At 47.8% G+C, this 18,055-nt stretch overlaps 1 protein-coding gene across 2 annotated transcripts in view; it reads right to left on the bottom strand.

Annotated features, from left to right (window-relative positions):
* The window catches only part of SAMD4A (sterile alpha motif domain containing 4A), a 135,586-nt gene that overhangs the window by 24,163 nt on the left and 93,368 nt on the right, over nt 1–18,055 (bottom strand). For both annotated transcript variants that reach the window (XM_028726262.2, XM_028726174.2), the window contains 4 exons: nt 11,317–11,426; nt 9,959–10,045; nt 5,342–5,636; nt 1,603–1,688 (listed from right to left, as the gene is read on the bottom strand). In XM_028726262.2, the coding sequence (XP_028582095.2) occupies nt 1,603–1,688; nt 5,342–5,636; nt 9,959–10,045; nt 11,317–11,426 (578 nt within the window). The remainder of the gene's footprint in view (nt 1–1,602; nt 1,689–5,341; nt 5,637–9,958; nt 10,046–11,316; nt 11,427–18,055) is intronic.

The following is an 18,055-nucleotide window of genomic DNA, read 5'->3' as shown; positions in this document are numbered from 1 at the left end:
CGAAGGTCCGTTCTTAACCTGAAGCACCACTTTAGCTAATGGGGCCTCCTGCTGCCGCCACACCGCCAGACCACAATTTCTGTTCTCATCCTGAAGCACACTTCTTAACCTGAAGCACTATTTCTGGGTTAGCGGAGTGTGTAACCTGAAGCGTATGTAACCCGAAGCGTATGTAACCCGAGTTACCACTGTATTTTGTGGTTTTGTTTTTGAGGCTTTTTTGGTTAATTTGTTTTTGTGACTGTGTGGAACCCAGTTCTGCTACTGACTGATTGATTGTATGACTGCAGAAATGGATAAAGATAAATGACTATCATCAGTGCAGGTAAGAAAATGGTTTCATTTTAATTTTTAACATCTACAATACTGTCTTACTTATTTTATAGTACAGTACATTGATTATCGCTTTCATTTTACGGATCAATGGTCTCAGATAGCAAAATTCATGTTAGATTGCTGTTTTAGTGGTTGTTTTTAAAAGTCTGGAACGGATGAATCCATTTTGCGTTCCTTTCTATGGGTTTTGAAACGGACTTCTGGAACGGATTAAGTTTGAGAAGCAAGGTACCACTGTACTGGACAGCCACTCAAAGGAGTAAACTTCTAGGGGCCGACGTCCCTTCAGTCTTCCCCCCTCTAAAATATTTGAGGGACAGGGTGCTCCTCAAAGTTGATAGACACAGTCATTCAAATGGTGTGCGTGCATCAAGCCATGTGATTGATTACAGTGGTACCTCTGGATGCGAGCGGGATCCGTTCCTGAGCCCCGTTTGCATCCTGAAGCGAACGTAAGATGCGTCTGCGCCTGTGCGGGTCGTGTTTCGCCGCTTCCACGCATGCACATGACATCATTTTAAGCATCTGCGCATGCGCGAGTGGCGAAACCCGGAAGTAACGCGCTCCGTTACTTCCGGGTCGCCGCAGAGCGCAACCTGAAAATATTCATCCCGAAGCTACTTCAACCCAAGGTATGACTGTATACGCCCCCCCCCTATTTTATTCTAGTTGGCACCCGTGTGACTGACTTCTCATAGCTGTCAACTCACAGATTTGAAAATAAGGGACCAGCAGCCTCGAAAATAAGAGATCAGCAGCCAAAATAAGGGATCAAGAATTACTTTGATAAAATACATATTTTGTTGCATGCAAATGGCTTTAGATACCTATTAGGTCCATAAATTACCATATAGCATATATTCAACACAAAAAAACAGCAACCATTTGTTGTTGACAAAGGACAGCTGGACATAGAAAGGGCCCCATTACCTTCAGTAGCTTATTTAAGGGACATCATCAATAAGGGACAGCAGTGGGACATGGCGCTGGGATAAGGGACTGCCCCGCCAAATAAGGGACGCTTGACAGCTATGCTTCTGCTCCTGCCATGAACAGCATGAGGCCCCTGGAAGATCCCCCGTAGGACAGCGGAATCCCCTCGGGAAGAAAACGATTCCCCACCTCTGCAATACCAGGCGTTCTGGCCTACAACTCCCAGCAGCCCCAGGGAGATGTAGTCTAAGATGCCTGAGCTGGTATTCAGCTGAATACCAGTTTCCCCCGCATCCCTAGAAAAGAACGAAAGCTAAGAAGAGACCCACTCACCTCGTGAATTAGGCATTTGTCGATCAGCTGGAGATAGGAGCTGATATTCTCCTCATCCGGCCTGGAGACAAGGAGCTGGGTGCATACTGCAAAGCGATAAATATATATATAGATAAATAATAATAATAATAATAGTAATTTTTTATTTATACCCTGCCCTTCCCGGTTCAGAAAACCGGGCTCAGGGCGGCTAACAACAAATTTAACACTTAATTGACGCTACAACAAAAAACAGCATAAAATACAGTATAAAACGTGAATAACAATAAATTCAGAATTCAAAAATTTAGGGGGGAAATCCATCCAATAAACATTAGATGATCACTAGGGCTAGCTGGCTAAATTAGTTCTGTTTGGGCCAGCGAGGAGACCAGGGGAGAATTATATGTGGGATCCCAGAGTGGGTAATCGTCATAAAAAGGGGAAGGAAGGGAAATAAATGATCAGGCTGAATTCAAATTGAAAGCCAGGCGGAATAGCTCTGTCTTACAGGCCCTGCGGAAGGAAGTTAAATCCTGCAGAGCCCTGGTCTCCTGGGACAGAGCATTCCACCAGGTTGGAGCCATCACTGAGAAGGCCCTGGCCCTGGTGGAGAGAAGCAGAAAGAAGTCTATCCTTCGCTTGGGGAAGTTTGCACCTGCTTTAGACTTGTTTTCACGTTAAGGAAGGAATCGAACCGGCCCTGTTATAGTGACCTGCGCGGAAGAGCGAAGAGCCCTCAACGAAGAATGTTCACACACACACAAGCCGGATTCCATTAATGCCTTTCTCCCTTAGGCTCCTTATTTTGCTCCTCGTTACTATGGCGTCAATCTGCAGTTACTCCATTTAAGTCTATTTATAAAAAGGGAGAAGCAGCTGGGGTCCTCTGCCTGAATGGACAGGTCAGATGAAGAGCCTTCGAGGAGGAAAAGCTCTCACTTGCCACAAGGGGGCACAAACAGACATTCGGCAATGCAGACCACGGGCCCATTGTTATCTTTGACAGGTAGACACTTCCGCAAAAGAGTCACACTTCCAGCTCTGCGCTCCCAGGTCCCCTCTAGACAGTTTGTGTTTACTGAGCAATCGCCCCGATTTGCTTGCACAAAACTTGTGCAGGGGTTAGACGCTGGCTGCGTCCAGATGTCGGGGGTTGTTGTTAATTCTGCCGGTTATAATATTAGTGCTTCCGTTCTGATTTCTAATGCTCTTTTCAGCACCTGGTGCGTGGATTTGGGGCCGATATACAGCTGTGCTGCGCTAAATTTCAAAGGGCAGAAAAGAACCGGATACCTCCCCAAATCTTGTCACCTGAAAGGGCAACGCAAAACTCTCATTTCCGAGCCAATGAGGTTGCACAAATAGGATGTTTTCTGGAAACAATTCGCACAGAATTGAGCGCTAAAGTTTCAAACGTTTCAATAATAATGATGATGATGATGATGATGATGATAATAATAATAATAATAATAATAATAATAATAATAATAATAATTCTGAACTCTGCCTTCAGGATGGGTAAAGGCAGGTAGAGGGAAGTTCAGTTTGTCGTTTCCCTGCTTTTCAATATATAACATTAAATTGCTGTTATTATTTTATTATATTATTAAATTAATATTTAATTTAAAAAATGGTCAGAGAGAATGGAGGAGGAAGAGAAAGAGCAAAGCACAGATCTAAAAGACACATAAACACGGGCACATGGAATATGCCTGAACGTTATATACAAGACCTTTTTCTTGAAAGTAGAGACAAAATATGTACTCCCCCCCCCCAATTTATCTGTTTGTTTCGTAGGACAAGAAAATCTCTAATAAAAACTAATTTTTAAAAAGGGCCCCACATTTCAGATTGCAGTGGAAGGTGCTTTCTGCATGTGAAAAGCCCTGGAGCCTAATTCTATTTTATTCTCGCCACCCATTTGTCCCCCAGACAAACGCTAACGCAGGCATAGGCAAACTCTGGCCCTCCAGATGTTTGGGACTACAGTTCCCATCATCCCTAGCTAACAGGACCAGTGGTCAGGGATGATGGGAACTGTAGTTCCAAACATCCGGAGGGCCAGAGTTTGCCTGTGCCTGAGCTAGCGGATCGCTCTTTGTCCAGATTAGACTGACTGACACACAGTGGTAACGACAACAGCAACAACACCGAGGCACTTTTGCAACACCAGACGAGGCTGGAGAGCGACGAGAAAGGAATGCTAACAGTTTTGTTTGCCATGGATCGTTTTCTATGCCACTTATGGTGGCATATGTGCCAGTGTGGTGCAGTGGTTAAGAGCAGTGGACTCGTAATCTGGTGAACCGGGTTTGCGTCTCCGCTCCTCCACATGCAGCTGCTGGGTGACCTTGGGCTAGTCACACTTCTTTGAAGTCTCTCAGCCCCCCCTCACCTCACAGAGTGTTTGTTGTGGGGGAGGAAGGGAAAGGAGAATGTTAGCTGCTTTGAGACTCCTTCGGGTAGTGATAAAGCAGGATATCAAATCCAAAACACTTATGGAGCCAAAGAGGTGAGCAGAACATTAATACAAAAGCAAAAGCACAATACAAGTGCAATCAATGAATGTAAAGGTAAAGGGACCCCTGACCATTAGGTCCAGTCGTGGCCGACTCTGGGGTTGCGGCGCTCATCTCGCTTTATTGGCCGAGGGAGCCGGCGTTTGTCCACAGACAGCTTCCGGGTTATGTGGCCAGCATGACTAAGCCGCTTCTGGCGAACCAGAGCAGCAAACTGTGACCCGGAAAACTGTCTGTGGACAATCGCCTGCTCCCTTGGCCTGAAAGCGAGATGAGCGCCGCAACCCCATAGTCGCCTTTGACTGGACGTAACCATCCAGGGGTCCTTTACCTTTTACCTTACACCATGTGTAGGCAAACTAAGGCCCGGGGGCTGGATCCGGCCCAATCGCCTTCTAAATCCGGCCTACAGATGGTCCGGGAATCAGTGTGTTTTTACATGAGTAGAATGTGTGCTTTTATTTAAAATGCATCTCTGGGTTATTTGTGGAGCACAGGAATTCGTTCATTTCCCACCCCACCCCCCAAAAAATATAGTTCGGCCTCCCACAAGGTCTGAAGGACAGTGGACCAGCCCCCACTCTAGGACCTATCGTGCTGCAGAAGCAGGAAGGCACAAGGGAAATGATCGCCACGGCCCGGCACACTGGGCAACGCTGGGAAGATTTTGAATGTGTTGCATACATTAGGTAAAGGTAAAGGGACCCCTGACCATTAGGTCCAGTCGTGGACGACTCTGGGGTTGCGGTGCTCATCTCGCTTTATTGGCCGAGGGAGCCGGCGTGCAGCTTCCGGGTCATGTGGCCAGCATGACTAAGCCACTTCTGGTGAGCCAGAGCAGCACACGGAAACGCCGTTTACCTTCCTGCTGGAGCGGTACCTACTTATCTACTTGCACTTTGATGTGCTTTCAAACTGCTAGGTGGGCAGGAGCAGGGACCGAGCAACGGGAGCTCACCCCAACGTGGGGATTCGAACCGCCGACCTTCTGATCAGCAAGTCCTAGGCTCTGTGGTTTAACCCACAGCGCCACCCGTGTCCCTCCAATCAATGAATGAGAGCCACGTAAAATGGCACAATGGACAAACCAGTCCCACTGCTTCCGTACAGTCATAGGGTCCCCAGCATCCCAGCCCTTACCTGGGAGCCAGGTGAGCTCCCGCCCCGCCCCACCAGGGCCACCACCTGCTCCTGTCTCTCCCTTGGGAGAAAGACCTTCCCCAGTCACGGCTCCTTACCTTTGCCCATCACCTTAGTAAACTGCCCTGGGATGTCCCCTTCGGGCAAAGGAGCCCCTCCAGATTCCCCCTCGCAGCCTGGCAGGTGGTGGTGGGGTATCCCCCCCGCGGCGGAGTCCTTGCAGTCGGGCCCCTGGCCGTCGGAGCCAATCAGGGAAGCCGTGCGATGGGGCTCAGGATCCCGGCCGCGGTCGTCCGCCGTCAGGTTCCGAGAAGAGTAAGCTTTGATGGGGGTGAGGATCATTTGGTGAAGCTCCTGCAGGGGCACCCGCAGGTTGCCCCCTTCAAGGATGTCCTGCGGAAAACAACATCCCCTGGACATTAATGCCTTGGCTTCTTAGCCTCGCCTAAGTACCTGTGCTTAACCTAGTGCTTTGGTTTAGCCACACAGAATCATAGAGTTGGAAGGGACCTCAAATTACCCGACCCGTCTACGCCAGCTTCCCCCGACCCCAGCCCCCAGAACAGTCTGCCCGAAGGCTTGCGGATAGCTGCCTGAAGCCCGGGTTGCGCAGTGGGAGTTGGCGCTGCGTTCCCCGGGCTTCAGGCTTTAGCTTGCTATCCGCTTCTGGCTGCTATCTGCAAGCTCCCCGGGCTTCAGGCTTCAGGCTGCTATCCGCAAGCCTTCGGAGCCTGGCGGGAACTCCTGCTTCGCTCAGAAGGCTTGCGGATAGCTGCCTGAAGCCTGCATTCGCGCCATAGGATGCACACACATTTCCCCTTCATTTTTGGAGGGGAAAAAGTGCGTCCTATAGAGTGAAAAATACGCAGAATCTCAACTAATCTCAGTAGCACCTTAGAGACCAACTAAGTTAGTTCTTGCTATGAGCTTTCGTGTGCACGCACACTTCTTCAGATACACTGAAACAGAAGTCACCGGACCCTTATATATAGTGAGAGGGTGGGGAGAGGTATTACTCAGAAGGGTGGTGGGAATGGATGATTGGCTGATAGGTGTAGTAAACCTCTTGACGACTGCTAATGACTGCAATTGGTCTTACAGGGAAAAGCAAGAATCCAAGGTCTCTATTCAGACCAGGTCTCTCCACGGTTTTAAGTTTGGTAAAGGTAAAGGGACCCCTGACCGTGAGCAAGGGCGGCGAAGAAAACGGAAGAACGCTCATCTCAATACGCCAAGGCCAGAACTCTCTGCAGTCAGGAGGCTTCAAAGGCTGTAGCATTTTGTAGCTGCTGATTCTTATCTGGTTTCTGGATGAAAAAGAAATCGGCTTTCCCCGCAGCAAATGCACACATTCTGCGAATTAATTTCATGCCAGATTTCTCTCCCAACAACCTTGGTGTGTGCCCTGAAAGGTTTTCTAAAACTGGCTTTCTCTTTGTTCTCAAAAACCGAAAACCCAGAAGTAAGTGCTCCTGTTTTTGAGCAATTTTCGGAAGCCGAACGCCCGATGCGGCTATCGGCTATTGTTCCCAGGGTGCCTGCACCAATCAGAAGGTGTGCCTTGGTTTTGGAACATTTAGGAAGTCAAACGGACTTCCGGAACGGATTAAGTTTGACGCTTTTGTTTTTGCTATTTATTTTGCATTTTTGTTTTTGAGGCTTTTTCGGTTAATTTGGTTTTTTGACTGTGTGGAACCCAGTTCAGCTACTGATTGATTGATTGTGTGACTGCGGAAATGGATAAAAGCCCACCATCCAAACAATGACTATCATCAGTGCAGGTAAGAAAAAAACTTAATTTTAATTTTTATCATCTACAATACTGTCTTATTTATTTTATAGTACAGTACATTGATTATAGGGACGCGGGTGGCGCTGTGGGTTAAACCACAGAGCCTAGGACTTGCCGATCAGAAGGTCGGCGGTTCGAATCCCTGTGACGGGGTGAGCTCCCGTTGCTCGGTCCCTGCTCCTGCCAACCTAGCAGTTCGAAAGCACGTCAAAGTGCAAGTAGATAAATAGGTACCGCTCCGGTGGGAAGGTAAACGACACTTCCGTGCGCTGCTCTGGTTTGCCAGAAGCGGCTTAGTCATGCTGGCCACATGACCCGGAAGCTGTATGCTGGCTCCCTCGGCCAGTAAAGCGAGATGAGCACCGCAACCCCAGAGTCGACCACGACTGGACCTAATAGTCAGGGGTCTCTTTACCTTCACCTTTACATTGATTATTGCTTTCCTTTTATGGATCATGTCAAATTCATGTCAAATTGCTGTTTTAGGGGTAATTTTTAAAAGTCTGGAAAGGATTAATCCATTTTGCATTACTTTCTATGGGAAAGCGCACCTTGGTTTTGGAACGCTTTGGTTTTGGAACGGACTTCCGGAACGGATTAAGTTTGAGAACCAAGGTACTACTGTAAAAGCAACTTGTTAACGGGCTATTCCCATCCTACTCTTGCTCATGCCACTCCCAGACGACCCTGTTTCTTGCTTTTTTCCGCGGGTAGTGGTTACTTAGATGATACTGCATCAAGGGAGTGTTAACTCAAACTTTCCAGTTGATTTTTCTGTTGCTTTCCTTATTCCCCAAAAGCCCTAAATTCCCCAGGTGGTATGTGATTGAATCCCACTCAAAAGAGCAACAACACCCTTACAATTTCAGGATCTGCCCAATGCGTGTTTACTTATGACTCTCATTATGTTCCTTGGAACTTGCCCACTAGTAAATACATTTCAGGATTGCAGCCTCAGTGGAAAAACGCCAACAACTTTGATTCATCGCCTTCTGTTTTACAGAGAACGTAGCAGCGAGACTGCGTTTGCGTATTCATGACAGCCAAATCAATATATCAATATTTCAGACGCAACAGGGGCAGGGAAGCGGCGGGGGAAAGAGACCATGAAACTGCTCAGAAATCACACATGAATCATGCAGGCTTTTCCTCCCTCATCTTGGCCTTTAAGAGCCTGTATTAACTGGGAGAGGGATCTATTACGGCTTCATTATCTTGTGCAGGATTCCTAAATAAGTCGTGTACTATAAACGAGGGGAGCAGAGGCGTGAGCTAACCCAACGCAGACAGACACCCTGCCGAGCTACTGAAAAGGCCCAAACAGAGGTGGGTAGTGAGCTAACTATAGACCTATCATATTCCTCAAAATTATTTACTAGTAGCCTTGTGCCCGGCACTCCTAAGGCACTCTTGATTCAAAATGGCACCCAACTGTATCAAAACAGACAAATGCCTTGATCATGCAAAATTAGGTCACGGTATCTTAAGAGGTTGTTGATATTTCTCCCGGCAATCTTAACCTCAGATATGCAGATGACACAACCTTGATGGCAGAAAGTGAGGAGGAATGAAAGAACCTTTTAATGAGGGCGAAAGAGGAGAGCGCAAAATATGGTCTGAAGCTCAACACCAAAAAACTAAGATCATGGCCACTGGTCCCATCACCTCCTGGCAAATAGAAGGGGAAGAAATGGAGGCAGTGAGAGATTTTACTTTCTTGGGCTCCATGATCACTGCAGATGGTGACAGCAGCCACAAAATTAAAAGACGCCTGCTTCTAGGGAGAAGGGCAATGACAAACCTAGACAGCATGTTAAAAAGCAGAGACATCACCAGGCCAACAAAGGTCTGTATAGTTAAAGCTATGGTTTACCCAGTAGTGATGCATAGAAGTGAGAGCTGGACCATAAAGAAGGCTGATCGCCGAAGAATGGATGCTTTTGAATTATGGTGCTGGAGGAGACTCTTGAGAGTCCCATGGACTGCAAGAAGATCAAACCTCTCCATTCTGAAGGAAATCAGCCCTGAGTGCTCACAGGAAGGACAGATCGTGAAGCTGAGGCTCCAATACTTTGGCCACCTCATGAGAAGAGAAGACTCCCTGGAAAAGACCCTGATGTTGGGAAAGATGGAGGGCACAAGGAGAAGGGGATGACAGAGGACGAGATGGTGGGACAGTGTTCTTGAAGCTACTAACATGAGTCTGACCAAACTGCGGGAGGCAGTGGAAGACAGGAGGGCCTGGCGTGCTCTGATCCAGGGGGTCATGAAAAGTTGGACATTACTAAACAACAACAACATCTTAAGAGGTGTCTGAATGTATAGTAAACAAGCTGAAAGCAAGCTGAAAGCTTTACAAAATATATAACGGGATGGGATGCTTAATAAGACTTCTTAGAAAGACTTGTATTGCAATAATCTCTCCAATATTCAGTTTCGTTTTCTCCTTCTTCCTTTACTCATGAGAACCATTCTCCCTTCTAGTCCTTGTTTATAGACACTGTTCGGTAGAGCATCCTTTGCTAGCCTGGTGCCCTCCACAGCCTTTGGACTACAAGTCCCATCATGTGATCTGAGGCATCAGACCTCTTCCTTTCTCCCTCCTTGCCCAACCCCTCAGTTCTCAACTCTTCATTTTCTACTTGACTTCTGGCCCATCTCTCCGTATGTCCCCTTCTTCCCTGCGGAATTAGAACATACTGTGACATCAGAGCAGCTTAGCCAATTGCAATGCAGGTGGGTGGGGAGGAAGCAAAAATGCTTCAAGGCAGCTCGTACAGGAAATCATTGTCACACACGACAGAGAGGAGACATATGTAGGAGCAAAGAACAAGAAGATTGAGAACCTTCATTACTAACACACTTAATTGACGTTAACGGCCGAAACCTCTACAGTTTTGAGGGATAAGCTGAGTCAACTCACCCTTTCCAGGGACTTGAGAAGGTTCTGCCTCTCTTTTAGCTTTTGGATGCTGATCACAATCTTGTGCCTTGCACCTTTGGTAACGTTCTGCAACAACAAGGTAGATCTCTGTATTAGTATATGCACACACATGTGGGCCACCAACTGCAAAGCAGACATGGGACTACAAGATATAATTCAGGGCGGTGCTCAGCAACAAGTAGAAAACCCCAAGAGAACTTGAAATCTTCAGTCCATTAATCAGATCAGTGGTTCCCCAAGTTTTCGGAGCCACTGTCCCCTCGGTTCCGTAAAACTCACCCCCAGTAGACCCCTACCCTATAAAAAAGCATTATTCAAAATAGCAGTTTGCACAACCCGGTAAGGAAGATATAAAAATGCAATAAAATCTGAAACAGTAACTATTAATTGTATTCATTATACAATTGAAACTATTTAATTTTAATTGTACATTTCTGAACACAATTCAAAGTGTTGGTGCTGACCTTTAAAGCCCTAAACGGCCTCGGTCCAGTATATCTGAAGGAGCGTCTCCACCCCCATTGTTCAGCCCGGACACTGAGGTCCAGCGCCAAGGGCGGTTCCTGCACTGCGAGAAGTGAGGTTATAGGGAACCAGGCAGAGGGCCTTGTTGGTGGTGGCACCCGCCCTGTGGAATGCCCTCCCATCAGATGTCAAGGAAATAAACAACTATTTGATTTTAGAAGACATCTGAAGGCGGTACTGTTTAGGGAAGTTTTCAATGCTTGATGTTTTAGCTCATCATCATCATCGTTGTTATTATTATTAATAATAATAATATTCTGTTGGGAGCCGCCCAGAGTGGCTGGGGAAACCTAGCCAGATGGATGGGGTATGTATGTACAGTCATACCTCGGCTTACAGACGCTTCAAGTTGCGTTTTTTGGGTTACGGACTGCCGAACAAGAAGTACCGGAATGGGTTACTCCCAGGTTTTGGCAGTCGCACATGTGCAGAAGCGCCGAATCGCAACCTGCATGTGTGTGCATCTTGCATGGATCACGTTCGCAACCCGAGCATCCACTGTATGTATGTAAATACATATATACATACATACAGTGGTACCTTGGTTGAAGAACAGCTTAGTTTATTAACAACTTGGATTAAGAATGCTGTAGGTGTTTTGGTTTGTGAACTTTGCCTTGGAATAAGAACATGCTCCGCTTCCTGTTGAGTGCGTTCCATTTGTAAATTTGAGTCCCCCGCTGCTATGGGAAAGCATGCCTTGTTTTAAGATCGCATTGGTGTAAGAACGGACTTCCGGAACGGATTAAGTTTGTAAACCAAGGCACCACTGTAAAACAGTTTTCATGAATTTGCTGTGTGACCTCACATACTTGTGCCTCCAGCTGACACTCGGTCAATGACATCATGTCGTCATACGTCATCTGGGAGAAAAGGGCAGCGTACTTGTGGAGGCGGAGACTCTTCAGCCAGGCAGGAACATCTGCAAGTTGGAGATGGAGAGGAATGCCCACGTTAGATCTTATGGGGTTGAACAACAGAGCACGGAAAGCTACGGTACAGAGGACTACATGTTCGAGACGTTCCTTTTACTATATAAAGCCCTTAACAACTTTAATCTGGGGAAAAAATCAAGAAAAAAATCTTATTCCCCCCCGCCCCAGCCCCAAAGAGCAAAGAAGCCAAGACAGGGAGCGGAATCCATCGCGCTCGCTGTCTTGGCTTCCTCTTTAGCAGTGCGCAACCTCTCCAGCTGGGAGAGGCTGCGCGCGGCTAAAGAAGCCATAGCCACGCGCAGCCTCTCCCGGGTGGAGGGGCTGCACGCAGCTATGGTAACACTCCCACCTCCCACAAAAGCCCATAGGAGCCGCACTCCCTTTAAGGAGCGCGCGGCTCCTGTGGGCTTTTCTACGAGGAGAAGGGACTGACTGGCCGCGTCAGTCCCTTCTCGCTCCTAGGTGAAAGCCCGCAAGAGCCGCACGGAGCTTGTGTGCAGCTCTTGGGGGCTTTTCCTGCCTGCCTCCCCCTTGCATTCACTCCGTAAGACGCACACACATTTCCCCTTAGTTTTTAGGAGGCGAAAAGTGCGTCTTATGGAGCGAAAAATACAGTATTATTATTATTCTGTGGGACTAGTCTGTGGTGTAGTGGTTAGGAGTGGTAGACTCGTAATCTGGTGAACCGGGTTCGATTCCCTGCTCCTCCACATGCAGCTGCTGGGTGACCTTGGGCCAGTCACACTTCTTTGAAGTCTCTCAGCCCCACTCACCTCACAGAGTGTTTGTTGTGGGGGAGGAAGGGAAAGGAGAATGTTAGCCGCTTTGAGACTCCCTTTAAGGAGTGAAAGGGAGTGAAAGGAGGGATATCAAATCCAAACTCTTCTTCTTCTTCTTCTAGTCTCCTTGCAAGATTGTATGCCCTTCTCTACCACATTGATCTGTGGAACTAGCACTGCTACGAGTGCCAAATCATAATACATGTTCTGCGGTTGTACGAAACCAGTCTTTTTAGTAATCTTTGGAACTCCCTGCCTATGGACAGCACTTCGCTGCACGCTTTTCGGTGTCTGATAAAGGCATTTTTGGTGTTGTTGTTCAGACAAAATTCAGACATGTAGAATGTTGGTGTGAGTATTGTTTTCAATTTATTGCGGATTTTAATCTTTTGAAGGTTTCAGATAGTTGCTTTCAATGATAATTTTGTTGTTGTTTTTTCTTGTAAACCGCTTTGAGGGTGTGTTTTTTTAAAAAATCAAGCAGTGTATTCTGTAAGAACTTGATTACTTCGTGTGGTGGTAACACTTTGGAACTCCCCGCTTATTGATACTAGACAGGCGCCTTCACTGCAACTCTTTTCGGCGTCTGCTGAAGACATTCTTATTTAGACAAGTCTACCCAGATGTTTAGAAGTTTGTATGAGTTTTAGTTAGCTTTGGTCTATTCTGTTGTGGTTTTAACTTTCTGCACGTTTTAAGTTAGGGTTGCGAATTTTTCAGCAGTAATTTTTTCTTTTTGTAAACAGCTCGGAGGGTTTTCTTTTCTACAGTTCAGTGGTGCTCAAAGTTTATAAAAATAAAGAAAGAAATACAAATATTATAGAATGAATAAATAACTAAATGTTCACAAAACGAATAAATATGACTGTTAGGAAACAGAATGTTTAGAATGAATAAACAGAATGAATAAACAGAATGTTTTAGCTGATTTAAGTTATGGATTTTGGATTGTTTTCAACCCATCCTGAGATTTGTGGGAGGGTGGGTGGATAATAAATTTAATACTGTTCCTATTCCTGCTACTTAGCACTGCTTGTTGAACACCCATTGTGTAGGTGGCGGCTTTCTGTCCTCATCCAATCAGAACCCAAATACAGTTTTTCCTTGGAAGTCAAACGGAATCCGTTCCGGAAGTCTGTTCGACTTCCAAAATGTTCCAAAACCAAAGCGCGGCTTCTGGTTGGCTGCAGGAAGCTCCTGTAGCCAATCGGAAGCTGCGGAAGCACCGTTGGACGTTCGGCTTCCAAAGAACGTTCATGAACCGGAACACTCACTTCCGGGTTTGCGGCGTTCAGGAGCCAAAATGTGCGAGTACCAAGGCGTTTGGGATAGCCACTTCCGCCCGTCAGAGGAGGTGGAGTTGTGAGCTTCACGGCCCAGCCCCCGCGCGATTGGAGGGATTCCCGGCCGCGTCACTCCCTGGCCAGCCAATCGGCTGGCACTGGGGGCGTGGCCTGCCCTATTTAAAGCAGGACGCGGCCGGGGATCTCCCTCTTTGACGTTCCTCAGCTGGTTGGTTTTCCCACCCTCCCGCCCTATAAGGTTTTGCCTTTGACCTTGCTATGGACCTTGGTTGGTCGCCATTGAGGGGCCTGGTAGGATTTTTTCCATTGGCAAATTGGCACCTGCCACTTGGTTTTCGCCTACCTCGTAGCAAATCGTCACAACTTTCTGGGTATTGGCGGTTAGGCATTGGTATAGTTCTGTAGATGGAAGAGGGGAGGAAGCGCCATCACCTGCCCCGCATATTGAAGGGCAGTCCAATAAAGGATTCCGGGGTGTGTGGCCCTGTCCGAAGCCTGGGGAGGTGAGGGCCTAAGGCACGCCCCCAAGCAGTGTCCCCGGGGGAGTTCCTAGTTGATGGGCACCAGCAGGACTCCCCCTACTGGTGGTTAACCCTTCCCAGACTTCAAGTGGACGGGCTGAAGTCGGATATAGTCGGTTAGGACCAATGCCTAAGCTCATCACCTGTAACCAATAAAGCTGTGGCCTTATTTAGCTCATTAACCTTAATAATTGTGTCATGTGTCATTATTTCCACTTGGGAGGGCGCGGGAACTCGCCACGCAACCAAGGTAGAACTGTATAGGGCAGAGGTCAGCCACTAGGGGAGAGCAAGGAATAAGAGCCTAGGGGGAAAGAATAATAGATCTGTGGAGCTGGAAGGGACCCCAGGGGTCATCTAGTCCGACCCCCTGCAATGCAGGAATCTCAACTAAAGCATCCATGTCAGATGGGCATCCAACCACTGCTTAAACACCTCCAGGCTGCAACCTCCTGAGAGAGACTGTTCCACTGTTGAACAGCTCTTGCTGTCAGAAAGTTCTTCCTGATGTTTAGTCAGAATCTCCTTCTGGTAACTTGAAGTCATGGGTTCGAGTCCTACCCGCCCAGAGCAGGAGAAAACAAGCTTGTTCCCTCTTCCACGTGACAGCCCTTGAGATATCTGAAGATGGCTCTCCTCTCTCCTCTCAGTCTCCTCTTTTCCAGGCTAAACATTGCCAGCTCCCTCAACCGTTCCTCATAAGGCTTGGTTTCTAGACCCTTCACCACCCTGATCACCCTCCACTGCCCACCCTCCAGCTTGTCAACGTCCTTCTTAATTGTGGTGCCCAGATCTGGACGCAGAACTCCAAGTGGGGTTCTCACACCAAAGAAGAATAGAATGGGACTTTTACGTTCCTTGATCTGGACACCATACTTCTCTTGATGCAGCCTAGAATAGCCTTAGATTTTTTTGCTGCTGTGTCGCACTGTGGCCTCATGTTCCGATTGCATTCCCCCAAGATCCTTTCCCCATATAAGTCAGGTGTCCCCCATTTTATATGGGTGCAGCTGGTTCTTCCTTCCTAAGTGCAGAACCTTACATTTGTCCCTATTGAAATTCATTTTGTTAGTCCCGATTCTGCAGCGTTAGCTCCCCCTCCTAGTTTGGTGTCGTCTGCAGATTTAATGAGCATCCCCTAAATCCCTCCATCCAAGTCGTTTATAAATATGCTGAACAACCATGGGCCGAGAACCAGTGGGGCACCCCACTTGTCACTTTTTTTCCAGGATGCTGTACAGGTAAAGGGACCCCTGACCATTAGGTCCAGTCGTGACTGACTCTGGGGTTGCGGCGCTCATCTCGCTTTATTGGCCGAGGGAGCCGGCGTACAGCTTCCGGGTCATGTGGCCAGCATGACGAAGCCGCTTCTGGCGAACCAGAGCAGCGCACGGAAACGCCGTTTACCTTCCCGCCGGAGTGGTACCTATTTATCTACTTGCACTTTGGTGTGCTTTCGAACTGCTAGGTTGGCAGGAGCAGGGACCGAGCAACGGGAGCTCACCCCGTCACAGGGATTCGAACCGCCGACCTTCTGATCGGCAAGTCCTAGGCTCTGTGGTTTAACCCACAACCGTTAATTAGTCTTTGGGTTCAGTCAGTCAACCAGCTGCACATCCAACTAACGGTTACCTTGTTCAGCCCAGATCTTACCAGCTTCTTCGCAAGAATATCACGGGGGACTTTGTCAAAAGCCTTATTGAAATCAAGATACACTATGTCCACTGCATTCCACTGATCCACCAAGAGGGCTTCATTGCATCTGGTGATATCTAGGCACTGCAGGACCTGGGACAGCTCCCGGGAACAACAGGAGATGCTATGGAGCAGCCTTTCTCAACCTGTGAGTCCCCAGATGTTGTTGAACTACAACTCCCATCACCCCTAGCTAGCAAGGCCAGAGCTCAGGGATGATGGGAGTTGTAGTCCAACAACATCTGGGGACCCACAGGTTGAGAACCGCTGCACCAAAGGGGTCCAGAAGAGCAATTGTACTGTGCTGACCTCCCTGCTGCCTCCGGTCTCTCCTTGCTGGTAAACAGCAGCGACCCAGATGTTGGGAGGGCCGTTGAGCACTGCCATCACCACCACTGGCAACCAGACTCTTTGAGCTGCTCTCAAAACATGGATACCGTATTTTTCGCTCTATAAGGCGCACCAGACAACAAGACACACCTAGTTTTTGGAGGAGGAAAACAAGGAAAAAAATATTCTGAATCTCAGAAGCCAGAACAGCAAGAGGGATCGCTGCGCAGTGAAAGCAGCAATCCCTCTTGCTGTTCTGGCTTCTGGGATAGTTGCGCAGCCTGCATTCGCTCCTTAAGACGCACACACATTTCCCCTTACTTTTTAGGAGGGAAAAAGTGAGTCTTATAGAGCAAAAAATACGGTAATTAAAATGGAAAGGTAGCAGTGTGACTGACTGACTGACAGACAGACATGAAGAAGGCAGAGAGGTCCGAGAGAAGCTAAAGATGTCCACTTTGTGCTGTAAGAACCACTGCTTGAATTTGTGAGAATTTGACTCCGAACTACAGGAAAGACACACTCTGGGTGAGATGAATTGCAGCTCAGCCACAATTCTAACTACATGCCCCAGAGCCAGTCACTCTCGCAGCAGCCTAACTCCCCTCATATGGTTTCCAGGAAGATTAAAGGGTGGGGTAAATAAAATAAAATAAACGAATGAATAAATAAATAAAACAATTTAACTAGTTAATAACAGTTGGCCCTGCTCCTTCTTAGTTGCTGTAGAGACCACCATGGGCACAAAGCATCCTGGGATACAGTCCACAAACACTTACTCGGTGGCATCAACTTTGCTAATTATAAAATGCAAATGAGCAGCTGTCCACTGATTGGTTTATGAGGCCTGCTGTGTCGTCTTTGGTACTGAACATCCCCTTTCTGGTGCCTTTCTGGAAAAGAATCTCTGGTCCACGCTGGCATTGCTTAGTCGAAATTAAAAAGAGAACAGCCACACACAGCTAGCTTCCTAGGGGAATTAATTTAATCCACTTTTAAACGGCGCCACGAGGAAAAAAGCGCAAGCCCAAAAAAGGCCGCTTCTCTCGTGAAAACACAAAACAACGGACTAGAAGGGAGAGTGTCCGTTTCGAGCTAGGCTGGTGACAAGAGGCAGCAGATGGGAATGGTTAAAACCTCCACGGAGCGTGCCATTGAGGCAGCACAGATTGATGAACACATGGAAGGCCGTTAAGAAAGCCTGAAAGTATTTCTAACAGAGGGAGGCCTATTCATATGCATATGCCAAGGGGGGAAAAAATCTGCACCCTTGCAAGTTATGCAGACAAATCACATGAGGGAAGCTTGCTGGACCAGACCAAAGGTCCAGATGTTCATCATCCTGTCACGGCCAATCAGATGCCTTCATGAAACCTAGAAGCAGGAGAAGGAGGCAACACTGGTCCTGAAAGACCTACATTGGCTCCCGGTACGTTTCCGAGCACAATTCAAAGTGTTGGTGCTGACCTTTAAAGCCCTAAACGGCCTCGGCCCAGTAGACCTGAAGGAGCGTCTCCACACCCATCGTTCAGCCCGGACACTGAGGTCCAGCTCTGAGGGCCTTCTGGCGGTTCCCTCCCTACGAGAAGTGAGGTTACAGGGAACCAGGCAGAGGGCCTTTTCGGTGGTGGCGCCCACCCTGTGGAACGCCCTCGCATCAGATGTCAAGGAAATAAATGACCTCAGCCCAGTACAGTGGTACCTCGGGTTAAGTACTTAATTCGTTCTGGAGGTCCATTCTTAACCTGAAACTGTTCTTAACCTGAAGCACCACTTTAGCTAATGGGGCCTCCTGCTGCTGCGCTGCTGCTGAACACTTTCTGTTCTCATCCTGAAGCAAAGTTCTTAACCCGAGTTACTATTTCTGGGTTAGCAGAGTCTGTAACCTGAAGCGTATGTAGCCCGGGGTACCACTGTATACACGAAGGAGCGTCTCCACCCCCATCGTTCAGCCCGGACACTGAGGTCCAGCTCCAAGGGCCTTCTG

Source organism: Podarcis muralis, chromosome 1 (genome assembly GCF_964188315.1).
Source record: "Podarcis muralis chromosome 1, rPodMur119.hap1.1, whole genome shotgun sequence".
NCBI classification, from domain to species: domain Eukaryota; kingdom Metazoa; phylum Chordata; class Lepidosauria; order Squamata; family Lacertidae; genus Podarcis; species Podarcis muralis.
Note: the sequence above shows the minus strand (reverse complement) of the source record. Positions and strands in the feature narration are given on the sequence as shown.